Raw genomic sequence first — 16,484 nt, 5'->3', positions numbered from 1 at the left:
CTTTCAAAGGAATTGCTTCACCCATTCTTTCCGTAGCCAAAACAACGGCCTTTCACAGAAAAATCACAAAGTGAGTGACAGTAGCATTGATTGCACCAGGGAAGACGCACAGCTGCGTCCCGGCATGTCCGACGGTTTTTCATTAAACTCCAACCCATCCAATAATTTCCACCCGTCCTGTATTTGCATCCCTGCCTCAATCTAAAAACTCGCAGAAGCGTCGTCTCGAGCGACTCGATGCCCGTGCCTCTTCTTCGAGCAAACACCCACGGAGCTGTTGTTGTTGGTGGCAAGTCATTTCGCCGCTCTGCCTCTCAGACAAACGGCTATTACTGTTCCCTCCAACAGCCTCCACTTAAAACAGGAGTGTGTGGGGACAGTGTGAAGAAGCAGTTAACAATCTGTCGCACATTCACAGGAGGTGCAAGAAATGGGCTTTAAAATAGTACAAGGTGTTAGTGGCAGAGGGATGTGAACAGGGGACTTGCATTGCGAAGATGTTTCATTTGGTCTTTATGGGAAAATGATGGTAGAGATGCAGACAGCGCTGCATGTTGTTTGTTTTATTTCCTCAAGTGCAGCATGTTCGATGGAGTCTGCGTGGAAATAATCTTTGCAAATATTACAATATTGTGGAAGATGAAGCAAGTGATAAAAATCGTGACACTAGGTAGCCATTTTAGGCATTAAAGAAAAACAATGGAAGGAAGGAAAGCCTCTGAAATTCTTTGACAAACTACAGTTCATTCTGTAATGTACTGTATGTATAAAATTCTGATACATATTTAACCAATGGTGCTCACTCTGCCTGTAATAGAAACGGCTCTAAATTGTTACTACTTTAAAGGACAGAACTTCAGTGGGTTATCCTGAACTGGGAACACACTCTTGATTAGCAACTTCTTACAAAGTGCCTCTGCTGGTGACCAAAAAATACAAAGGAATCTGAATATTTATTCAACTTAGTGTATTTCAAATGTGTTTTTAGGTATTATGGGAGTGAGGAAGTGTGTGGTGTAGTTCTGAGCATCGCATAACTAAGTTTGTGATTCATTTCACTAATAGCTGTTCAGTAATTAAGAAAAAAAAAGACCCACATCTGAGTAATGAAGTATGAAAAGATCACTCAAACACACCCGGCTAGATCTGGTTTGTGCGTACTCCTGCTGGGTGCTAAGAATCAACATTAGCAGGGATCAGAAGTAAGGAATGAGAAGTAGGCAGAATTGTTTTTGGCTCTTAGACACTGGCATCTGTCCTGCATGTCTCAGAAACATCTAAAATACACATGTCAATGGATCCTGGTGTTCAAAGTTGTACAGAAAACCCATGAAAGATCAGGGAGAGCATGCAAACACTACAAAATATAGACCAACAATCCTCTTACTGAATGCACCACTGATGAAAACTGATCTTCCATGCAGCCAAAGATAGAAACAAATTTGTCACATCTAATTGTATTGACAAAAATCATGCACATACTCATTTAAAACACTCATTAAATATTACCACACTCATTGGTATGTGCTAACTACATACCAAAAACAAATCTAATGTCATGTAACTTCCAACCCATAGGGTCCGACATCCAAAGGGAGGGGCTACAGGGATCAGGGTCATGCAAGGCTCATGTGCCAAAGAGACGTTAATATGTTTTGCTTACAGATAAAATAACTCAATAAGTGACGATCAAATGTCAACGCGAAACTTAAAATGTATCAAACGCTGCTTTTGTAGTGTTTGATACAAACACTGAAATTTATTTGTATCAAATTTGCAAAGTGTTGCAAATTTCACACGCAACACTGTCCTCTCTGTCCAGCTTTTCATGTATTTCATAGGTGTTTTTTTAGCGTTTGTAGAATTAGGATGCTTTAAAATAATAAATCTGACATTTAATAGCTGCTGCCGTCAAGTTTATTATTATGACTCCATTCTTTATAGACATAATAGTGTACTATTTACACTGAGTCCACTATCCAGCTGGAGCTTTCTTCATCAAACATCATGCACAATGGATAGATTGGTATATAGTTAGAAATATATAGTTAGAAAAGCGTCATGTGCTGCAGTGAAGGGTTGCTTAATGACTTTATAGAGAAATATACAGACCTTGTGTGTATATATTTATTCATATATTGATTAGGATCAATAAGGTATTTTAAAATGTATGTGGGTGGGCATTTAAAATGTCTGGAAGGTACTGGAGGTAGCTTTCACAGCTTGCACTCTAAAGTCCTATATAAATATTACATTAGCTGTAGATTAGAGCCTTCCCACTCGGGTTCATCGTTGACCTCGGTCCCTTTTCTCTAATGTCACCACTAATGCCTTTCCGAGCTTCAGGTGGGTGAAGCCCACCATGCTCAGCCTGCAATTTTCACACAACTCAATTTCCTCATTGGCCCCGTGTGGTGTGTGTACGCGCGCGCGCGCGCAAGCTGGGGAGACTGCTGCTGCGACCCGGGTGTTCGCGCGTTGGCGCGCGCTTGCGAGCCTCGCAGAAGTTATTATGTAAGATGTTCCCAGTCAGTCAGCTACATCCCCGCCAGAGTCTGAGGCACGATGAGGGCGCTTTAAGAGAAACCTCAGCTCCTGTCCGGGATCCTGGCAGGACGTACACCTTCTGCTCCACCGACACAGCTCACCTGGAGCACAGCAGAGTCCCACAGGACAACAAGACTGCGGTAAGAATGGCATTATTTCGTTTACGAATATGATAACTGAGCATTTTAATACTGGTTTAGAAGCGCTTTTAATCTGTTTCTAATATATCGCCGCAAAGCTTTAGGACTCCTTTTTTTCCCGGGTGCATACATATTTACCTATAAGTACATTTAATTATGGGAGTTGTTCTTTTCTTTGTTTTCCCTTCTGGTCACATTGTTCAACACAAAGCTCGCTAAAAGTGCAAGTGGCTCCCATTCAGTGACCATTCATCAGGTCCCTAAGTGGAAATAGTGTTGCGTCTCCTCCCCGACTCAGGAGTGTCCCCTACCTGCCCTCGGAGCTTTAAAAGGTCCGCCTCGGAGCGAGCAGACTCCACACTGTTGCAGACGGACCGCGGATCCAGGACAGCGGGTAGGTCACACATGCAACACTTTCCTCTCTCTTCATCTTTTCATGTATTTCTGAGGTGATTTTATTTATTTATTCCATTTCTTGGTATATTCTTAAAAATATTTTAAAAATACATCAAACTAAATGCATCTATGTATTAATGTTTTTTTTCCACTATCAGGTTTAATTCCTTTATTAAAATTGCAAATCACTTGTGTCGTTAATGGTGCAATCTCTTTTAAGCTTCACAGTGATTGCTTTTGTAAATTTCCTTGTTTTTATCTGGCAGCAGACACAACACACAGCACTGCATCACTTTAAATGAACAAATTCTGCTATAAATAATCAGCATCAAGGCTGCGCTGTCCAAGTACCAGCCGCACAAGCAAGCAGAAATCTGGCTGGGTTAAGCTCCAGATTTTATTTTATTTTTTTTAAATTGTTTTTGGGCTTCTTGAGGAAAGGATTTTAAATTGTACTTGAACTTGTTTTGTGCTTGTGCTCCTTTGATGAGGAACACTCAGGCTAATCACCACAAATGAAACAGCACATCCTAATAGGTCATTACAGCTCATAACAGAGATGGCCACAAGCCATTAATGTCCCACCTGTCAACATTTATCATTGTTAAGGAGTCATCTGTTAAATATGATAAATCCCGCAGATATAATTCTGTTTACATAGCTGTGTTGCAAAACTAATATTCTGGGGGAATGGAGCCATGGGCAGATCATATCAGCTAATCAGTAATGATTTTAGGGCTGTGCATCCACTCTTAGAAATGTGCACACAAATAAAGATATCTGTGCACAATAATCAGATGCTCTTAGTCCTGGTTTAATGAAACCGGACTGTATTTCTGCGATGTGTTCCACTACATTAATTTATACAGTGGGTGCCTGTAAAGACCATGTGTGCTGCTGTCACTGGGAACATTGTTCTTTATGGGGGCGATAGAAAATAGATTCTCGCCGTCAAAAGGAAAGAACACAGCAATAGGAAATGATTGCCAATGAAAGTGCAATGATTATCCCCTTTATTGTGATGGAAATCGAAATCAGCGAGCTATTATAGCACTGGCGCAAAATCTATTTTTTTTTGTTTGTTTTGTTTTTCTTTCTTGATAATCTTCCATGAGTACATCAGTTATTCTTACAGTCTGCACTCAAGAGGAGAGAGAAAATCTGTGTTTCCCCTCACAGTCTCATATCTGCATACATACATTGTTAATGTCCATCACAAAGTTCCCATTATTCTAATAATGAATCCACTGCCGATGTGCACAAAATGAAATTTGTCCCTGAAATGCGTAGTAGCAGCTGAGTCAGTATGAAATAGTCACTCTTTGGTAACCTTGAGTAGAAATATCAGGATATCTTGGTATCTAGACAAAATGAATCACACCAGCTCATTGCTTAAAAAAATCCTCCTGGTGCCAAAATATTAAATCACATTGATCAATACAGTTATTACAAAGTTATGTATTCATCAATTGTTACTACAACATGCAGTAAATTTATGTGTGTTTTGATTTGCTGGCAAAACTTCAGAAGAAACACCTGTTACATTTAGAGGCAGTTTTTAAGTGTTTATTGCACTGAATGCTGTCTATTTTACCCACACTACTGCATGTACAGTAAAATAATTGTCGTACCTAGAGATGTACCAATGCATTGGCTAAAAGGACTGATTTTCCTTTATTTTGCTGAATGGTGACTAGCAAGTCAGTTGCTGAAAAATCTGATTTTTTTCCAACTCTATTCAATAACTGCATCAAAATTAAGAACTCACAATTTCCAGTCCATAAAAACCTGTCAACATTATGTTCTTTAATGGACTTTTTTGACATTTTGTAAAATTCAGATAAAGGTTAGGAATGTGTGTTTTGATGCATAAATAGAGAAAATCTTGTAATTTTTTATTTTTATTTTAAGTTGTATTAAAAATACAATATCTTGAATCTCGACTCAAAAATATTGGCAATATTGGTTCTACGTAATAGATCAGGTTTTGATCTAATAACAGTTTGTTGGTAATGTGTTTGGCCAGTAGTGCTGACTTTCCTTGTTACTGTGTCCACAGCAGCTTTAGTGACCAAGATGCTAACGCTCAAGAATTGTAGTGAGAACTTGATGATGTAAGGAGAAAAGGCAAAGTGAGAAAAGTGTTAATCACAATTAAGACAATCATTGCAATTTTAGGTTCTCCAATTACTGTTCAGGTCTAATAAACTATTACAGTGAACTCTGTGTATTTATGGAATTATGGAGCACAGCTGCATGTGAATAGTTAAAATTCACTAATATTTGAGACCCTCTCTCAAAATGCTTGTATTTGACCAAATTTGAAGCCAATGCCTCAAAATCCCTAGAAAGAGTTTGTCAAAGTTTGACGAGTGTAAAATCACCAAAACCCTTAAGAAGGACCTTTCAAACTAAAATGGCCGACTTCATATTGGTTGTAGGAAACGGTTCCAGGAGACGTTTTGCTTATCTTATCTGTGCACTAATATTTCAAATGTCTAGATTAAGCAGGACAACATTGAACCATTTGGCCCCGCCCACTTTGATTCCATTGAAATACAATAATTTGCATAGAGGGTGAATTTTATGCAGAGTTTGGTGAGTTTTCAGGGTATGTTTCGGCCCCCAAAAAAGCAATTGATTTCATTAATTTCACTGCTTAGATCTAAACTGACTCCCTTTCAAATGTAATTTGTTTCAAATCAACTTTTTTTTTCTTTCTTTAGGCCACAAAAAAGAAGACAAACATGAACCCGGAACTATGGATCACAAAACACTGAAATGTGAAAATAAAATTCATGACATAATAACAGCAGGTGTGACAAAGTGAATTCATCTAGTCTTCTCTTTTTTGACGGGAGCCAAGAAACATCATGGAGCTGCAGCACAACACCAATCACAACCAGGCCTTGTGGAGAGAGATACCATGGGAGTCCACGGAGGACTGCTCGCTCTCAGTGAGCGGGACCACTTTCCTCATCATCGCTTACAGCATAGTGATGGCGGTGGGCCTCATCGGAAACTCCTGCTTGGTTTTTGTCATCATGCGGCACAAGGAGATGCAAAACGTTACCAACATCTTCATTGTCAACCTATCTTGTTCTGATATTCTTATGTGCATCATATGCCTCCCAGTCACCATCATCTACACACTGATGGACCAGTGGATCCTCGGCGATACACTGTGCAAGCTCACTCCCTTCATCCAGTGCATTTCAGTTACTGTCTCCATCTTCTCCCTCGTCCTCATTGCCATGGAGCGCTACCAGCTCATCGTCCACCCGACTGGATGGAAACCACTGGTGAGCCAGTCCCACGTGGCAGTGGCCGTCACCTGGATCGTGGCCTGCCTAATATCCGTGCCTTTCCTAAAGTACAGTGTACTTACCTTGCCTTTCCAGAACCTGAGCCTCCCCATTCCTGTCAGCGACCACCTCATTTGCATGGAGCTGTGGCCGTCTATTCCAAAACGCCGCGCGTACACCACCTCCCTGCTTGTCTTCCAGTACCTGCTTCCTCTCACCCTCATCTTGGTCTGCTACCTGCACGTCTACCTGCGCCTGAGGAGGAGGAAGGACATGGTGGAGCGCGGCAGGAATGCGACTCAGAAGAAGAACAAGGGCTCCACAAGGATCAACGCCATGCTGATATCCATCGTGGTGGCCTTCGCCCTCTCTTGGCTCCCGCTCAACATCTTCAACACGGTGTTTGACTGGAACCACGAGGCCATCCCGTCTTGCGGCCATGACGTCATCTTTTCTTTCTGCCACCTCGCAGCGATGGTCTCCACTTGCGTCAACCCGATCATCTATGGGTTTCTCAACAGCAACTTCCAGAAGCAGCTTAAGTCCACTGTATTGCGCTGTCGCTGCTGGGCGCCAGTGGATAGGTACGAAATCGTCCCACTGTCTACTGTTAGCACAGAGGTCACCAAAGGGTCAGTCTTCAGCAATGGATCAATCACTATAAACTCATAAAACTTTCCCCAAGGAAATGGAAAAGATCTAGTAGAAGAAGACTTCTAGATCGCTTGGACTTTTTTGGGGTTTCTCTCTGCTGATTTTGAAGAAAGTTCACCATTTGCAAAGTGAAAATCTATGAAGCAACAGTGAAAAGCAAAGTGTTGACATGTCATTGGCCTGACACAGCTGTCTTGATTTAAAGAGGGTTCCCACTGAAGAGGAAGTAGATAACAAACGGTTCAAAGGTTGAACTACTGCTGGACAACATGTACTGTAAGGACCTACGAGTGAATAGACGGCCTTTAAACTCCTGAACATGTCTTTTCTGTAACGTTCTAACATCTATTCTGAAGTCTGCAGTTTTCAGAGGACTTCTTCCTGTCTTTATCCTGCTGTAAATGTGCTCAACAACCAATGAGTGCTGGAGAAAACAAAGCAAATGTTCCCTTCAGTTCAGCTGCTTTATGTTAATAGCGTTGATGAAAAAATTAAGCGGATTGTGAACTGTGACGTGCTAATGATTATCAACCGAGAAACTTATCACGCAGCTGAAGGAGACAATATTAAAGCTTTAGATGTGGCTTTAGGCGCTCATTCAGTCGATTTACTTGCACCATCTTAATGCTTTTGTCATCTAAAATCACCACCAGTGCTGTAACAGTGGCTCTCAGATAACCTCGGCCGGAGCAGCATACATCTCGTGATGTCAGCCGGGCTCTGGACTCCGGTCTGTATATATGTGTGGGATAGTGTGTGCCATAAAGTGTGCCGTACAGCAATCATATATCAGCTGCAATAAAACAAAATAAAAGTGACAGTAAAGGAGTTCGTCAGAGCAGGTCTCTTCTGCTATATATATATCACATGACAGAGTTATAGTTTATGGTGTGGTCTAAAGTAAAGAGCACTTTGTAGCCTAGTATCTCAGCAGGTCCACCAATATCTCTTGGTGGACCTGCTGTTAGACACTTTGTGCATTTTTAATCGCATTAAATCGTATAGGTTATCTTTAATGATTAAGCCTGTGTTGTAATATTTGGGTTAGAGCTATGTTACATTGAAACAATAAACTTCATTACATCATGTTTTAACCTGACATTTCCAATTATTGCACCCATACTTGAAACTTAAAAGTTATTTTAAAAATATCTGGGCCTAAAATCTAAATTATGGTTTTAAATGTACAAAAAGTGTTTGTAGCGGCTTTTTTTTCTTCCCAAACATGTTACATGTTAGACCAAGACAATATAGTGCATTATTGTGAAATGAGAAACAGCATACATGAAGTCTTTGATTGGGCCATTCTAACACATAAACATGTTTAAATCTTGGCCATAATATTGCATCTATGTTTAAGGTTGTGGTAGGTAGCCCTGTAGCCCAGCTTCAAATGTTTTTCAAGCTTTAACAGGTTTCCTTTCAGGTCTGTCCGGTGTTTAATTCCCTTTTTAATTCCCGTCAACCCTGATCAACTTCCCTGTCCCTTCCTTTCCCAGCCACCATTATGTTTTCCTGTGGGAATGATGTGCAGTTTTAGTTTTTTGCCACATAGTATTTTGCATATAGTCAAAGAAATACATACAGTTTTGATTCATCTGACCAGCACACATTCTGCCACGTTTGCTGTATTTTCTACAAGCCTTGTGTCACCATGCGACTTTACGTGGCCTCATTTTCAGCCATCTTTTGGGAGGGTTGCCGTTGCGTCATACTCTTTTCATTTTTGGATGATGGAGTAAAGCTCAGTCCAAACTTTGAAATATTGTTTTATCACCCGGCCCGACCATAAACTTTTTCACAACCTTGTCCCTGATCTGTCTGCTGTGTTCCTTCATGATCTTCATGATGCTGTTTGTTCACAAATGTTCTCCAACTAACGTCCGAGGGCTTCGCAAAACAGCCAGATTTATGCTAGCAGTTGTGTTTCCTAATGTAAAAATGTCTCTTCTAAATTGGGTTTTATAGGCTCTGTCAAAGTAAAGGCGGTGAATGCAAATGCTTGGCACAAGTTCAGATCTCTACTTATAAGTCTTTTAAAAAAAATAAAAACAATGTCTCCTTTTCCTGCCACAATTGTGGTCTACTTTATGTTGGTCTATAACAGGAAATTGAATGTTTTCAATAGATTTATATATTTTATTAAACACTTTCAACAGCTGATCCATTTGTATAGCTAACATTGAGGTTCGTAAATTTGTACGAAAGCCAATTATTTCTATAAAATAGGAAATTAAAAAGTGTGGTTAACATGTTATTTTAAGGTGCTGATTGAAAAGTTAAAAAGAGGAATTTGAACTTTTGAATGCTGCATAAACGTCATCATTTTATATCCTATAAATGCTGTTAGGAGTTTTACCATCGAGACACACGACTCAGACAAACCACTAAAGTTTGTCACCTGAATAAAGAGGATGCAGCTGTTTTTGATCAAATTAAAGTTTGATAGCAGGATTTAGTCTTACATAAACAAAGGAAAAACACATGCATGTGGTGCAAGGTTTGAATCATTACTGATTAACTGAAGGAGAACATGAAGCTAGTGCATTTATCTGCTATCCTGTTAGCATCTGATCAATATTACAGCCTAATGCAGACCCATGTGTGCAAAAGATATAAATCGTCTTTTCACAAAATGAATATTTCAAGCCATGTCTGAGGTCAAGCTAAGTGTGCTGTTTGAGTTTGCATTATTCAGGGGAACATCTGTGGTGACGAACCTTTCAGACACGCATGTAGAGTTGGAAACACCAATCGTCCCTTTCAGTGCTATAGATGTTTAGAATTGAGATGTAAAGGAGATTCATTGGAAATGATGATAAAAATTGGCACGAGGAAGTCTCACGTGAACCGTATTTTTTGGTTCATGTGAGATTGGCGCCACAGCAGAGAAAAACAACTGAGACGGAACAAAATGGGAAATGTTTTTGCTTACCACACAGGGCTTCGTTTTTATGATTTGTGGAGTGCGTGTAATAAAAGGCACAACCGCAGGTTGTTTTCCAAAGGCAGTTCAGCCTGTAGGAGAGCTCTCATCGGTCCTTGTCAGCACAATTAAGCGTACGCTTCCGCTGCCTTGGCCTGGACTGACCTTCTGCAGTCGGACTCCAGCCTCCTCTGTTAGCCCCTCTCACCTGTCTCTGTTCTGGTTTAGTGACGAACAAAGCACTCAAGATACCGGAGGTGCCGTCATGCTTCAGTGGCACTCGTCAATGAGTGGAGCTTGAGTTTTGTCGTCTTGTGCTTTTCTTTTTTTCTTCACCACTGTAACCAGCCCCGAAGCATTTTACTGCGCTGTGAAATGAAACTCAGCTGGAGACAGGCCCCTAACGAGTCCACCGGGCCAGACTCTCCTTGTCGGTGGAGCAGTTCCAGAAAGATTAGCATCTTGGCTCCCTTTTAATTTAGTGAGATATTCTCATATAAGCAATCTCACCAGATCGCAGGAACAACATGAACTAGTTGGCTGGAGATGTGTGCAAGCTGTTGTTTTAAGCATTTTAATTTGCCTGCTTTTCTAATAAAAAAAAAATGAAAGTATTTTTCATGTTCTTTTTTTATTATTAGCACAGGGACGTTAAATTTGAAAAATTGTGTGAACATCTGACCCCAAAGTAATCATTTTTGATTCTAGCAAGCAAAAACATTCAGGATTTTAATTTTTGTTTGTTTATTTATTTATCTTTGCTTATTTATGAGTCATTTAAACAAGTTAATAAAATCTCTCTCTTGAACAGCAGTCCCGCCTCATGTCAGGTGCTTCCCCTTTTCTGAAGATTAGACACAGACAGTTCACTTCAGTGTGTTGCTTTTATTGTTTTATTACTTTAAGTGTCATATCTGAATGACACTACAACAACCAGGCCTGGGGCAATACAATCCCAAAATCTACAAATCCGGAGAAAAATAAATTCTTGTTTTTTGTTTTTTGTAATATCAGACAATGCAGATTCGTTTGCACAAATGTACATCATAAAATCTTTGGGCATATTTTCTATATCAGCTATAAATATTTAAACATGCAAACATTTCTTGCTTTTTTGCAAAGCAAATCCTAATATTTTGATCAGAATTTAAGTGGAGCTGTTGGCTCAGTCAGCCATTATTCTTATTCGCCGTGTTCTGCAGAGAATGGTAAAGTTGATACGTTTACATGTGCTACATTATGAGTAAATATAACAATTTATCACAAATTAAGAGCTGTCATAATGCATGGGAAAAGAAAAGAAAGAATAATCATTAACGCATGAATCTTTTGCTGGTTTGCTAACGTAAAACTGTCTTTGGAAGTTTGGAGACTTTGTTGACCTAAGAATTTCTTTAAAGCATATTAATTTGTACATTTAATGTTTAAACATTGTAAAGTTTAAGACCTGCCATAGGTCTTTTGGTTAGCAAAGGTTCTGTGTTGGAGGAAGAGTTTAAGTTTCTATCCAGCTTTAGCTAGTGTAGCGACAGTGCTATTGCTGAAGTCAAACTTGTTACTAAGCTGGTATATGTAAATTTTTTTCTTTCATTTGCAAATAAAATGTTAAAATTTTAATCAAATTAATTTTATTGTAAATGTCTGTAAATGTTAATGATGGTTAAATTCTCGCAAAATCCTACACTAAACATTTTTATTACAGATAACTGATTGTGTTGCTTCTGTGAAACATTTGATCTCATTTGTTCTACGTTGTGTTCAAAAGATAACAGTAACTAACTATTTCACTATTTTAATTATGACTAAAAATCATAGATATGACTTCCTGCTAGGCTTTTACATTATATTTTTTGGCAGAAATGTTGTTCCGCATGTGTGGGTTGTATTAGGAATCTAACCGACCTAAGATTAGTAATTGACTAAGTTTCTGATTTGGAGCAAAAATTAAGAGTTTCTATCCAGGGTTAGCTTGTTATTGAACACGTTTGCTAAAGTCAACTCTGTAGCTAACTTAGCTTCTTAACCTTGAATCAGGTTTTAGCTCTGGTTGTCTGGGAAAAGGCAACATTCAACCTAGTTAGATATAAAAACTCAGCTTATATTTCAGTAATGTTTTATCCCATAATCAAAGTCTCATGGTCTTTTGTTTTGTCTCTGTTTTTAATTTAATACGAAGAAGATGGTCATAGCACTAATTACATTTTAAAACTGGTTGTAATTTGATCAAAATACTGTCGGTGTGAAACCGTGTAAATTGCTCCACTGATTTTAACGGTTCATTTTTAACAGCTTATTTTATTAGTGTGAAAGCCTGCCATGTTGAAAAGAAACAAGCATGTCTATGTACTGAAACTCTGGTCAGTGTTTTCTCTGATTAGTTAAATGCGTCTGACTGGTCTGAGTGAGACAAATTAGAAGTAATTATTGGACTTTGCAGCAGTGGGAGCCTGTGCTCAGCAGTGTGTATGCGTGTGTGTGTGTGTGTGTGTGTGTGTGTCCTCAGCCCTGATCGTTACACATTACTTTCCTTTGAACGATTTAATATTTCAGATTAACCGCAGGGCGACGATTGCTGTATGCCTCTGATTAAAAACAGAAAAGTGGATTGGCACAGACCCATTGTCCATGATGGTATTGATCTTATGTAAATCATTTACATTCTGCTGCTGTTTCTCACATGCTGAACGCTAATAAAGCATAACCATGCACATTAATTTGGTGTTGAGTCTGTGTTAAGTGAAAGTTGGTTTGGTCTCATCTGCAATATGAGACCAACTGAAACATTTTTTTATTATTTTTGTTTCCGTGTGTTTGCTAAGTAATGCCCGAGTGACAGATGGATTGAACTAATTTTGAAAAAAAAAAAAAAAAAACACACTTTGCGTTGAAGATAAGGCTTTGCTCTGCCCATTTGCTTGTCAGCAGGATATTACAGGCTGTTATTCCACAGTGAAAGCGCCATGATGAATAAACTTCGATCTCTGGCTCGGTTTGTTTAAATTTCATACCCTGTTGGCAAACACACATGTCGCCTGCCTCGGATAATAGTGTTGATTATCCAGTCTTAATAAAGCAGCTTAGTATTCTGCAGGGGATAGTACATGAATGCAGCGTGCCAATAAAGTGGCATTCGGTCCATTTTATCCTTAGCAATAAACACAATAAATACATGAAAAAAATAAAATATTACGCCACTGGCGTAATATGATGCAGTCTCAAATCTGGAGCAGAGGTAACAAAGATCAAAGCGATTCGACAAAATTCTGCTGCATACTGAATGAAACAGGCCCGTTGTCACAATTGAATTGATTATACAATTCAATAAAAAGTTTTCTGTTTATTTCTAGTGCCCTCTGGTGGTAGAAAATGCAGCATTACAGCCAGTTGTTTCTTTGGATTTCAAAATAAAGGATCATTTCGCAAATGTTCCCAGTTCTTCTTGATGACCTCCTGTGCATTGTGCACTGCATCATACACACTTCGGGTATCTTTTTATTTATTTTGCAAAGATTGCACTAAAAAAAAAAAAACAAAAAAAAAACGTACTACTGTTCTAAATGATCCAGGAGGACGGAGGACCTTAAAGAATCGAATTTAGCAAACAGGACTAATTACAGTATTTTGCAAAACTTTTCACATCCCTTGAATTTCCTGATGTTTTCTCATGTAGTAAACTTAGAATATATCCAACACAAATTATCAATGCATCATTTGCACATAAAATTCCAAAATCATTTTCTATTTGGACATCTTTACTTTAATACCCTTAAATAAAAGTCATTCCAGCTTTCTGAAGTTATCTAATTGTTAACTGAAGTATAGATGTGGGTACTTTTATCCCAGTGTGGGAGAGATTTATTAATGATGTACATCATTAGAGGATCAAGCAGCTTCGTGAAGGCCAAGGAACACAGCAGATGGGTCAGCAGATGGGAAGGTTTAAAGCAAAGTCAGGCCATAAAACAAAATCCTAGATGCTAAACATCTGACAGAGCTCTACGAGTTTATCAAGAAATTCCTGTCTACCTAAACTGACAGGCTTAGCAAGAAGAGAGTTAATCAGAGAAGCAGGCAGTAACCCTGGAGAAACTGCAGAGATCTACAGCTCAGGAGGAACGATCTATCGACTGGACATTTGATAGTCATGCATCACACAATGTTGCTAGTTGTTGTAGCCGTGTAGGGGGCTATGAATGTATTTTCAAACAGTGACGTGTATGCTTTAAAACAAACACCGGACATCACCCTGAACACATCATCCACACGGTGAAACATCTACATGGTGTCCCCTGACGCTTCTCTTCAGCAGTGACAGGGTGGGAATATGTATGGAGCTAAACACAGGGCAAAACTAGAAGAAAACCTGTCAAAAGGTTGCAAAAGATTTGAGGAAGCGGTTCACCTAAACATGCAGCCACGGCTACAATAAAGTTGTCTTGTGTTGAGTAGTCAAATAAAATTCTAGTTAAAAACGTTCAAGTTTGTGGTCGTCACATCTTGGAAATGTTCAAGGAGTGTAAATACAGGGTGGGCCATAAGTTTCCATACGTAGGAGACTGTAAAATGTATATTTCAGATACCCAAGAAGATGTGTTTGACAAAAGAGCAAAGAACTGAAATTATACTGATGGCTGGATCGGGAAGCTTCAAAGAGTTCAGGCAACGGTAAAAGAGAGGAAAAGAAAAAAAGTAGTGTTTTGCTTTTTGCTAATATCTTTTGTTCTTCCTTTTTTTTGTTGCAAAAAACCAAAATCCCCAAGACAGTAACAGAGTGAAGCAAAAAGAGTGAGCAACTTTTATTCATAAGTTGTGAACCTGATGCCATGTTATGACTCAACTAATGGCGTTTGAATTAAACTCATAAAAACACATCAGACATCATTTTTCGAATGGTTGGTGTCCGTGTTCCCTCTCAGACATGCTCCCCTGAAAGAAGAGAAAAATATTACCAACAGAGCTCAGATTTGACCTAATTGTGAAAAACACAAGAACACAGGAGTCCACATCTCACAAGAAGTCCTTTCATTCTGTAGATTTTGGCAGGCAGTGACTCCTCAGCACAGCCCAGAACGTTGCGAGGAGCAGCCATGTGAGCAAAACCTTCAAAAATCTGGTACAGGAGAGAAAATACAAGAAGGAATTTGACAAAAATGACTAAAAAGTCAATGTTTAGAATGAGCGCTCAGGTGCTTACGCTGTCCAGCGTGTTTGGGAAGCCGTCCAGTTCCCTCTTCCCGCCTGGGCTCAGCCCAAATGACCAGTGCTGCCCGTTGCCCAGCGACAGCACCGTCCCCACCAGGAGGAGCCACAGAGTCAGAGTTCGTACAGCCATTCTGACACACAGAGAAATAATAAAACTTCTGTACTCTACACAATCTTTTCTTTTTACTTTTCCCTACTTGTCACTCCTCTCGCTGCTGTAAGGACGTTACCTTTTGTCCAGAAGTCGAGGAGCTCCTCCAACACGCCCTGAATGCTGCACACTGGGCTTTATATAAGGCTCTTCTGCTTTGTTGCTGCCATCACTTCACTACAGGGAGGCTGTAAAGTGGGCTTAAGCAACACCAGGCATCACTGGCGCCCCACAGAGCTGTTCAGCAGATTGCACAACGCATTCCATTTATTTATTTAGTTGTTTTTTTTTTTTGCAATAAAAATAGCGAGTCGCAAAGTGTTCCACAAACAGGAAGCCCTTTCCTTGGTGCAAGGATTTGCAAATTTTCTTCAACCATTTTTCATTTTGTTGTGTTGTAGCACCAAACTCTATTGAATTTTTATTAAATCAATAAAAATAAAAAAAATCTCAACTTGATAAAACTGTCTACAGTAAATATCTGAGAAGTGTGTTGTGGATTTGTGTCTTCAAGGTTAATTCGACCTTCTTCCTCAACCTCAGTTCCTGCCTATACGACTTGTGCAATACGATAATCCATTCATTTTCTTTTGGACACTTGTCCGTAGTGACCAGATTTGTGGTGTGCACATTCAGTAGTCATCCTACCAACAGATTTTCCCATAAGAGATGCGAACTTAGCTACTTCTTTGCTGATAAATGCTAATTGTGTGCTGGTCTCTAAGACAGAACGGGAAAGATTTGAGGGAGTGTGAATACTTTGTACTGCAATGCAGAAATCTTTCAGAATGTTTTATGAGTTCATGTCACAACAATAATCAAACTTTGCACTGATATTTGCTAATCGTGTGTCTGGATGTGTTAGACTTTATTTAGAGGCATCAGAATAAGGGATGTGTTAGCTTTTTTAGTTTTACTTGTAGAAGTTGGAAGGGAAAAAAATGAGTAAAGTTTGTAGTTCTAATGTGAAAAACTAAATTCAAAGTGTATGAATACTTCAGTCAAATCCAGAGGCTTATTCAGGGCCGCTGTAACACAGACTGCTACAGGAGATCCTTCCTGCTCACAGCTCTCAGTCTACCCACAATTCTCGGATAAGTTACAGCAACATTTCATTTCCTTTTGAGATTAATAAAGTTTTTTTTATTGAATTAAGGGCTCCT

The 16,484-nt window shown here is 39.3% G+C and overlaps 2 protein-coding genes across 3 annotated transcripts; one reads left to right on the top strand and one right to left on the bottom strand.

Moving 5' to 3' along the window:
- Positions 1-2,150: 2,150 nt before the first annotated feature.
- On the top strand, positions 2,151-8,123 carry npy8br (neuropeptide Y receptor Y8b). Its single transcript, XM_015003744.2, has 3 exons — positions 2,151-2,687; positions 2,899-3,081; positions 5,810-8,123. The coding sequence occupies exon 3, from the start codon at positions 5,957-5,959 to the stop codon at positions 7,058-7,060; it is 1,104 nt and encodes a 367-aa protein (XP_014859230.1). The 5' UTR covers positions 2,151-2,687; positions 2,899-3,081; positions 5,810-5,956; the 3' UTR covers positions 7,061-8,123.
- A 6,633-nt stretch (positions 8,124-14,756) lies between these two features.
- Positions 14,757-16,481, bottom strand: LOC106927877 (progonadoliberin-1). Of its 2 annotated transcripts, XM_088009047.1 has the most exons (3): positions 15,401-16,481; positions 15,163-15,301; positions 14,757-15,078 (listed from the first exon to the last, which is right to left on the bottom strand). In XM_088009047.1, exons 2-3 carry the CDS (start codon positions 15,298-15,300, stop codon positions 14,938-14,940), a joined length of 279 nt encoding a protein of 92 aa, XP_087865173.1. In that variant the 5' UTR covers position 15,301; positions 15,401-16,481; the 3' UTR covers positions 14,757-14,937. The 2 variants fall into 2 exon arrangements, with proteins under 2 accessions (XP_087865173.1, XP_087865174.1); XM_088009048.1 differs by lacking the exon at positions 15,401-16,481 and having other exon boundaries at positions 15,163-15,376.
- Positions 16,482-16,484: the final 3 nt, after the last annotated feature.

This window comes from Poecilia mexicana, unplaced genomic scaffold, assembly GCF_051168715.1.
Source record: "Poecilia mexicana isolate PSO_F unplaced genomic scaffold, ASM5116871v1 scaffold_9, whole genome shotgun sequence".
Lineage (NCBI taxonomy): Eukaryota > Metazoa > Chordata > Actinopteri > Cyprinodontiformes > Poeciliidae > Poecilia > Poecilia mexicana.
Note: the sequence above shows the minus strand (reverse complement) of the source record. Positions and strands in the feature narration are given on the sequence as shown.

Bases quoted from the DNA above. Each gene is read 5' to 3' on its own strand.
- npy8br (XM_015003744.2), top strand. From the start codon at position 5,957: ATGGAGCTGCAGCACAACACCAATCACAACCAGGCCTTGTGGAGAGAG.
- LOC106927877 (XM_088009047.1), bottom strand. From the start codon at position 15,300: ATGGCTGTACGAACTCTGACTCTGTGGCTCCTCCTGGTGGGGACGGTG. The intron at 15,079-15,162 runs GTAAGCACCTGA...CTCCTGTACCAG, and splicing joins TCCCAAACACGCTGGACAGC to ATTTTTGAAGGTTTTGCTCA.